At 42.6% G+C, this 9,578-nt stretch overlaps 1 protein-coding gene across 1 annotated transcript; it reads left to right on the forward strand.

The window, feature by feature from the left end:
- Positions 1-345: 345 nt before the first annotated feature.
- Positions 346-8,874, forward strand: LOC143019950 (carbohydrate sulfotransferase 5-like). The gene is made up of 3 exons (XM_076175979.1): positions 346-465; positions 7,196-7,484; positions 7,880-8,874. Exons 1-3 carry the CDS (start codon positions 346-348, stop codon positions 8,872-8,874), a joined length of 1,404 nt encoding a protein of 467 aa, XP_076032094.1.
- Positions 8,875-9,578: the final 704 nt, after the last annotated feature.

Here is a 9,578-nt window from a genome sequence, read left to right on the forward strand (position 1 = left end):
CCTGCCGCCACCGCCACCGCATCTGTCGTGGACCTGCCCTGCCGCAGTCGACGTTGACCACCCCTACCGCCGCCGCCGCCTATCGACATAGACCACCCCTGTCGCCGTCGCCTGCCGGCGTGGACCACCCATACCGCCACCTGCCGACGTGGACCACCCCTGCCGCCGCAGCCCCAGCCGCCTGCCGACATAGACCCCCCCTGCCGACGTGGACCACCCCTGCCACCGCCGCCTGCTGACGTGGACCATCCCTGCCGCCGCCGCCCCAGCCGCAGCCGTCGTGAACTTGCCTTACCGCTGCTGCAGTCGACGTGGACCACCCCTGCCGCCGACACCCCAACCATCATGGACCAGCCTATTCCTACCTCAGCGGACGTGGCTCCTATGGAAGTACCACCCACAGGCACTCCCGTCAACGGCACTCCTATTCCTATTCCTCCCAAGCACCCTCGGGCCCCCAAGACTGTATCGTTTCACCAGTCACTCGGGGGGGGGGGGTAATGTGGTAACACGCCACTACTGCAGTGTCCCCTTAACTCATATAGAATTTTTGTAGAACAAAATTACTGTAATATAAGAACCATTGTGTGTGTCCATGTTAATTTATAAATTGTAAATAATGTTGCCACATACTAGGATGGCCCTTGTAAGGTAAAAAACATCCGAGCGTGACATTGTTGTATAAAATGTACAAAATAATAAAATATTGATTCTATATAATTTATGTCATAGCGGACGAGAAATTCATTAATTTAAACCAGTCATACCTGCCAGGGCCACTCTCTGGAGTTGAATTGTTCTAATAGTCCAACGTAACGTTGGATGTAATTCCTTTAGGCAGTATATCGCTGCTACCCAATTCTGGGCGTTTCCCAGCTCTCTCTCTCTCTTCTACACCTTTCCGTTTCGTCGTAGCTCCGGGATCCGCACGAGTCCTTGCTGGCTCGTGAGACTCATCCGTCGTCCGGCCCGGCGAAACTTAGTATTAACCTCTCGTAGATTAGAGCAGTGTAGACCCCGTCCCCATTGGGCACACAGCGTGTCTTTCCTCACGGCTGTCACCAGTCGCCAAGGAACTGTGTGACCCTTGTAGTATTGTCCCTTTGAGTCTACTGTGCACACTTCTTGTGTAGCAGGGTTCTTGTCCCCCACCCCGACGTGCAGAATGGAGTCTTCAACTCCACCTCTGCAAACTAAAAACACTTCCCCTGACGACCCTCATATCGACCCAGATAAGGCTAGGCATGTTTTTTCTCCACTCAGATCAAACCCGATTAGCTGATCTCAATCCCTTTATTCTGAAGAAATGTTTGTGCATTTATACTCATGATATCAACCAGGTTAGGAAACTACGAAGCGGAGATCTCCAAGTTATCACCAACTCTGGGAAAGCCACACGCGACTAGCTTAAGGCTAAGAAGTTTCATACCTTCGATGTTGTTGCCTCCCTCCCTAAGTCACTCAACTCCTGCAGAAGAGTAATCCACTGCAGAGATTTGATGACCATGGACGAGTCTGACATCATTGAAGAAATGAAAGACGAAGGGATTCTAGATGTCAAATTCATAACGCGAATGGACCGGGAAAAGAACATGCGAGTCAACACGCCCCTTATTATCCTCACTTTCAACTCCACAACCCTCCCTGACCAAGTCAATGTTGGATACATCAATGTTTCCGTACGACCATACGTCCCCAACCCTCTGCAGTGTAATAAGTGTTTTAAATATGGTCACCTTGCTAAGTTTTGTCGTCGCCAAACGATCGTGTGCAGTAAGTGTGCAGGAGAACATCCTACAGATGCCTGCTCTACAAATGTATTTCAATGTGTCAACTGCCCCTCTAACAACAGTCATGCATCCACCTCCCGAGATTGTCCCACCTTCAAAATAGAAAAAAATTTGTACCGAGAAAGCAACTTCTGGTATCTCCTTCTACGAAGCACGGAAGCGTGTGATGGAAAGACAAGTTACCACAACTAGGCCCTCCGGAGCAACTTCCTATGCTTCTGCAGTTAAGAAAACATACAGAACCGTTGAAACACAAACTGAGAGCAAGCACTCTAATAAGGACAAAGATCTCTGCCCACCTACCAAACAAACCACGCACTCGCACCTTCCTTCCCCGACTATCCCAGAGCTTCCACTACGTGTGCCTACACAAGTGGAAGAGGATGTCCCCATGGAGATCGCCGGCTCATGCAAACGACTATTAAGTCCAATATCCAGCCGAGCATCGGGGGCAAAACACACCTCTCCCACTAGGGCCAAGAAAGGAAGAAATCGAAAAAAAAAAAAAAAATCATCCAGTGGAATTGCCGAGGTATTAGAAATAAAGTAAATGACCTATCTATTTTCAACTCTATATTCAGCCCCTCAGTTATATGTCTACAGGAAACATTCCTAAATCCCAGTGTTCAATTACACCAGGTTCGCGCCTGGAGGGGAGGGGGGGGGTCGCAGTTGCTGTCAGCGACTGCTTTCCCCAAGCGGAGCTGCCATTATCCACAACTTTGGAGGCAGTTGCCGTAAAAACGAAAGTACAGAACAAACTTGCGTCCATTTGCTCCATGTATTTACCTCCAGACCAACCATTTCCGCTACAGGAGGTAAATAACCTTATCCGACAGCTGCCCCACCATAAACTTATAGTCGGAGACTTTAACTCCCACCATCACATGTGGGGGAGTGATAGATCATGTGCTCGAGGGGAGCAGATGGAGGCAGTTCTGAATATCAACAACCTGGTCCTCCTAGACACTGGCGATCCCACTCGTATAGACAATGCTAGGGGCACCTTTTCATGCATCGATTTATCCATATAGTCTCCTGCGCTGTCTGACGACATAGAATGGACTACGCATGACGACACCATGCTCAGCGATCATTTCCCAGTCATCCTAAAAATAGGGGGTGACCACGTTACGGCTGCTCCAGCCTATGGAGACAACCCACCCCCTCCCTGTCCCAAATTCATCATGAGGAAAGCCAACTGGGAAATGTATCGACGTACTACCAACGTCAGCACCACAGGGGACAATATGGATGACGAAGTAGTCAATTTAACCTTATCCATTTTGAATTCAGCGCATAAGCACATACCAAAGACCTCGGCATTTCACAAGCATAGAGTTCCTTGGTGGACATCAGACTGCAGAAAAGCACTTTGCAAGCGGAATAGGGCTTATCGAACTTTTAAAAAGAACCCAATTTTACCCAACTTGCTTACTTTTAAAAAGGCGCAAGCAGAGGCCCGTAAAACCATTAAACACTCCAAGCGAAAGTCTTGGCGTGATTTTATTTCGACAATAAACATACACACCCATCTAACGCAGATTTGGTCAGCCGTCCGAAGAATTGACGGCAAACATGCAACTACCATAAATACTTTGACAATAGGAACCACATTTGTTGATACCCCCACCGAGATCACAAACATTATAGCAGATACATTTACACAAACAAGCAATGCAGATAACTATTCGCCAACATTCCTACAGCATAAACAAAGACGGGAAGCAGAACCACTGGTCTTCAGTACACATACACACCACGAATACAATACTCCCTTCCAACTACACGAGCTTAAACAGGCTTTAAGCTCGTGTAGAGGGACCTCTGCTGGCCTGGATGAGGTTAAGTATGAGATGCTGCAACATCTAAATTCAATCTCACTCAACAAATTACTGGAACTATACAACGAAATTTGGATTAATCATGACTTCCCAGAAACATGGAGACATGCCCACGTCATACCTATTCTCAAAAAGGGGAAGGATCCAAATATTCCTTCCTCTTATCGCCCTATAGCGCTTACCAACTGCTTATGCAAAGTATTAGAACGTATGGTCAATAACAGATTAAAATTAATTCTCGAATCTCAAGTTTTAATAGTTCCTGCCCAATGTGGTTTCAGGAAAAATCGAAGTAGTCTCGACCATTTGGTCAACTTAGAACATGATATCCTTTCAAGTTTCGAGAGGAAAAATTTCCTTGTAACTTGCTTTTTAGATTTAGAAAGAGCCTACGACATGGCATGGCGACGTGGTATCCTCGAAAAACTCTATGCACTTGGCCTTAGTGGGAATCTCCCTATTTCTATTCAAAATTTTCTTCTAGAACAAACATTCTCTGTCAAAATTCAAGGTTGCTTTTCATCAGTACGCACACAAGAAAATGGCGTACCACAGAGAAGTGTATTGAGCCCCACATTATTTATGTTACTTATCAACGATATTCTACCTGCTCCACCTCGGAACCTTAAATACTCATTAAACGCTAACGACGTTGGAATCTGGCATTCCTCATCGAACGCTAGTTTTTCCGGCTCTCGCGTACAACTTGCCCTGAACTCGCTCCAGGAATGGTCTGACGAATGGGGATTTAAGTTTTCGGAAGTAAAGTCAACAGTGGTTGTATTTTCACGCAGAGCCCAGGCAGAAATCGATCTGCAATTACATGGAAATCCCATTCCAGTACAAAATTCAACCTTTTTCCTTGGCCTGAAACTGGACTCCAGGCTAAACTGGAAGGCCCATGTAAAGTATCTAGTTGATGCGTGCAACAAGAGACTTAATTTGCTACGCAAACTAACGGGCACAAATTGGGGAGCAGATAGGAAATCTTTGCTAATGATTTATGAGTCCCTAATTAGATCTAAATTAGACTATGGGTGTCAGATTTATGGTTCGGCAACAACAACCACATTACAACCCCTGAACATCATCCAAAACAAAGGCCTGCGACTTGCACTTGGAGCATTACGCTGCACAAGAATCGAGAGGCTGGAAGTTGAAGCCAATGTCCCCCCCTCCACTCAACTACAGGCGCGAACTCCTTACACTCCGCTACGCCGCGCGCCGCCAAAGTGCTTCGTATCCCACGACATCCCTGCAAGCGGGCGGTGTCCCAATACAAGCACTTTACCAACTCCAGCCTTAATCCCTTTTCCGTCAGGATCCGATCCTTGTGCGAACAATATTCAGTGCCACTGTGGTCTATTGAAAAATTGAAGACGTTCCACATACCAACGTGGGAAAAGATCACCCTGAACGTCAACATCAATGAAGACCTCCAGAAGAAATCGTGCTCGGTAGAAGAACTCCGACAGAAGACCCTACAAGTCATCAACGGGTACATTGACCACAGGGCACTGTATACGGATGGTTCCAAGTGTGGCCGTAAGACAGGGACAGGGTTATATAGCTCCACAACCCGGATGATGTTCAGATTGCCGGACCATACGAGCATTTATATTGCCGAACTCTTCGGAATATCCAAAGCGATAGAAAATGCTCAATCTGACACACTTAGTAACTTTGTTATTTTCTCAGATTCTTTGAGTGCATTACAGTCAATTAAATCAGGTAACCAAATGAGGAATTCTCTCCTTGGGCAAAATCATTAGTGCACTCTCGACGACCAACATGTCCATTACTCTCTCTTGGGTTCCCAGCCACATTGGGATCCCCGGGAACGAGAAAGCGGACACGCTGGCCAAATCTGCGTTAGAAAAGGACTGTATCACAGATATACCCATAGACATAGACACTTTCAATTCTATCATAAAAAAACAATTACACGCCCACTGGCAACACCAGTTGGACACACAAACACAAGGAGCACATAACAGACTGGTCAACATCATACAGAAGAAATAGACGGGAGGAAATCGCCATAGCAAGGCTGAGGATGAATTCCACCTACATCACCCACCTAGATCCTTACATCACTGGCGTATTTCCTCCCCAGTGCAATACCTGCAACACTACACTATCTGTAAGACACATACTCATACACTGCAAGAAATATAACACACAGCGCCAGGCGCTTATACATCACTGTAGACTCAAGAACATTCAATTAAACGTAACAAATCTTTTGGCCAATGACTGTATCCTTATTGACAAAGTAGTGTTTTATTTGCGCACAACGGGACTGTAGTGGAAATTGTAATGGTAAATTAAACAGGATCGTAGGTTCACACCAGGCTTAATGACCCCCTTATGGGTCGATAGCCTTAAGATTCTAATATAAATTTTCTTAATGGTTGCTTACGCCGTCCGGTGGTAATTCGGTCACACCTTCGCGTTTGGTGGTAAATCGGTTACACCGCCAACTACGGTGAAGAAGAAGAACTCGAAGAAGAAGAAGAACTCGAAGAAATCGAAGAAGAAGAAGAGGAAGAACTCGAAGAAGAAGAAGAAAAGAAGAAGAAGAAGAACTCGAAGAACTCGAAGAAGAGGAAGAAGAACTCGAAGAACTCGAAGAAGAAGTAGTAGAACTCGAAGAAGAAATCGAAAAACTCGAAGAAGAAGAAGAACTCGAAGAACTCGAAGAACTCGAAAAAGAAGAACTCGAAGAACTCGAAAAAGAAGAACTCGAAGAACTCGAAAAAGAAGAACTCGAAGAACTCGAAAGAGAAGAACTCGAAGAAGAACTCGAAGAAGAAGAACTCGAAGAAGAAGAACTCGAAGAAGAAGAACTCGAAGAACTCGAAGAAGAACTCGAAGAACTCGAAGAAGAACTCGGAGAAGAACTCGAAGAACTCGAGGAAGAACTCGAAGAACTCGAAGAAGAACTCGAAGAACTCGAAAAAGAACTCGAAGAACTCGAAGAAGAACTCGAAGAACTCGAAGAAGAACTCGAAGAAGAACTCGAAGAAGAACTCTTTATTTTCCAAAAAAGGGGCGTAGCCCAGGGCGCGCAGCGCCGCAGGCCAAGGCCCCCGGCGTAGCTGGGCCGGCGCAGCCGGTGGGCTTGTAAAAAAAAAAAAAGAAAAAAAAGAAAAAAAAGAAATCAATTATTAGTCCAAAGATATTTGGAGTCTAATCTAATTCACCTACGGACAATACCCATTTACCATGATGTGGTAACTAAGGTAATCAAGTTCTGTTCGATTGTCCGTCATCCTAACCTAATTTTGAACTATAAAAAGTGCAAGAAAATTATTTATTTTCAATGAAAAAGTGGGGTGGTTTTTCAACCCTCTCAGTCAGTATACTATATCAAGTCGTTTCATCTATATGTTTTTTTTCTACAAAGTAGATAAACGCATGGAAGTTTTTCTGCATCGTTGCACCTCAGACAAAATGAATATGTTAATACTGCGTTTAACTGCAAATATTTTTCATGGTTTTCTTATAAATATATGAATAAAAATCCAAGTAATTACTTCTTTATCTATCCCTTTCCAGATTTCAAACATCACCATAAGAAAAGTAGCAACACGATCCTTCGACGGTTTAACTCAGGTGTCTTCTAAGGTGGAGAAAATGAGTAATACCTTTATCCGATCCTTATTCAAGAATCTTCGCTTGCTATTTACTTTGAAGAAAAAGTTCTTGCGTGTTCTCGCCCTTATCGGTATAGTGGCCCTGATACTGAATATGGATGAAAATATGGATGAAAATATGAACATTATCAACGGCACTTATGATAATCAACTCGACCCAGAATACCTCAACAACTCTGTGACCCAGTTAGGTATGAAATATATCTGTTTAATATTTTCTATATCTCCTGACGTGGTCCTGAGTGTCATCTAATCATTTATCTATCTATTTACTTGTTTATTTTTTCGTTTATCTATTTATGTATGTATTTATTTACAAATTCATTCAATTATTAATCTATCTATTTATTTATTTCATTAGTTTTATTTATTCAATATCAACTTATCTATATATTCATTTCTGTTATATCTATTCATTTATCTTTTTATTTCTTTAGTATATCGATGTATCTATTTTTGTTTGCTGTTTTCTTTTATTTGTTTGTTATGTGATTATTTGTATACTTGTTTATACATACACTCAAAATTGCGTATATACCTCCATTTTTTCTTTATAAACGTTTTATTTCATATTCTTTTTTTTCAGATAAAGCAAGTATAACTGTAAAAGTGGACGAAGGAAAGGTTTTCATCAACGATACAGTAATAGGAAGACTGGTCGATGGGAAGGATAACATAAGCAACCCAAGAAAGAATTTTATTTTACTGTCTTCATCTTTGCCACGGAGTGGTTCGTCTTTTATAGGAGAACTTATCTCTTCTGTTCCAGGTTCCATCTACTTCTTCGAACCGGACCTCTTTTTGAGAGACATTTGTTCAATGGAAAGTTGCTACTCGAAGCTCCTTACAGAAATATTTTCTTGTTCTTTCAACGATTCATTTATCAGTTTCATGACGGGGAATAAGAATGTATTTACCCTCTTGAATGATGATGCAAAGTTATGTCAGGAATTGAAGGAGAAACCTATGTATGATTGTCAGAAGAGTTTTGACATTTTGGCAAAGTGCAAGGCTGCAACAACCATCGTCGTTAAAACCGTTCGACTTCGCCTTTCGTGGATTCAGAGGGATCTGTCCAGATTCCCAGCCCATCTTAAGGTTATCAATCTCATACGTGATCCTCGCCCCGTGATATTTTCCATTAAGAACTTTGGATGGTTGACTGATACCGAGAAAATGTGCAGACGCGTGGAAGATGACATAAATACTTACCCGACATTTAAAGCCAAATTCTCCGGTAGAGTGAAGCTAATCAATTACGAACGGTTTTGTTCTGATATTACACATTATACCAATGTGATCTTTTCCTTCCTTGGTTACGTGAAAATTCCTATGTCCACTCAAATGTATTTGAAAAAGCACACAGAATACAGGGGACCACAACTGCATCCTTTCTTTACAGCAGGAGATTCAATTAAAACTTATAGTAGATGGAGGGAAACCATTCCAAGTGGAATATTTCACGAGGTGGAAAAATCAGAAACGTGCCGGAGAGTTATAAGTCAACTCAATTTTACTATATTTGGGTCAATTGCTAGGGTAAGAAATATCAGTGAACCATTATTCAAGGGAGGATTATGATTAATCCAAAAGGGCAAGTTCATCTACGAGTATTCGTATATACACACAGAATTAGATTATTCTAAGCCTCTGGTGGTAATGGATCTGGAGCTACCTAGTGTAAGTCTTATAGTCTCTTATAGACACTTTTATTCTTATGTTCTTATTAATGCACAATCCAGGGTTGGGCAACCTTTAGCTTAGGTGCGTTCCAAAATCAGTCAATCTTCTATATAAAAAGTTTCGCACGAACCGTCCGAAATGGCTGGGAACATATCATTTACTAAATTCTATGTATTTGTATTTTTTCAAAAATTAAAAAGAATGTAGTGTGATTTGTAAGCCATGTCAGATTGAATTCATGTAATTTTTTACAATTCAAAGACTCAATTTCACCCAGCAGCAAAAAAGTGGACACTAATCCTTAATTTGATAATGTTTTAATAGATGTACGTTGACAAATATGCTGCGCAGCAGTCTTCACCAACTTTTGTCAATGAAAAGATAATCACTTTGGAGAATTAGAAGCTTTTCTGGTGTGACACTTTTATTTTATTTAGATTTAAGTTTGAGCACTCATGTAGCTGAACGTGGATTATTTCTTCGAGATGATTTTATCATTTACGGAACATAAAATAATATAAAGAATTGTGGTAAAGGTCCCACACCACGTCTAGCCACCTGACGACTGATGCAACAACTTACTATACTACACAAAACGAGTG

The sequence above is a fragment of the Oratosquilla oratoria genome, chromosome 3, assembly GCF_046742065.1.
Source record: "Oratosquilla oratoria isolate Oo_2021 chromosome 3, ASM4674206v1, whole genome shotgun sequence".
In the NCBI taxonomy this organism is placed as follows: domain Eukaryota; kingdom Metazoa; phylum Arthropoda; class Malacostraca; order Stomatopoda; family Squillidae; genus Oratosquilla; species Oratosquilla oratoria.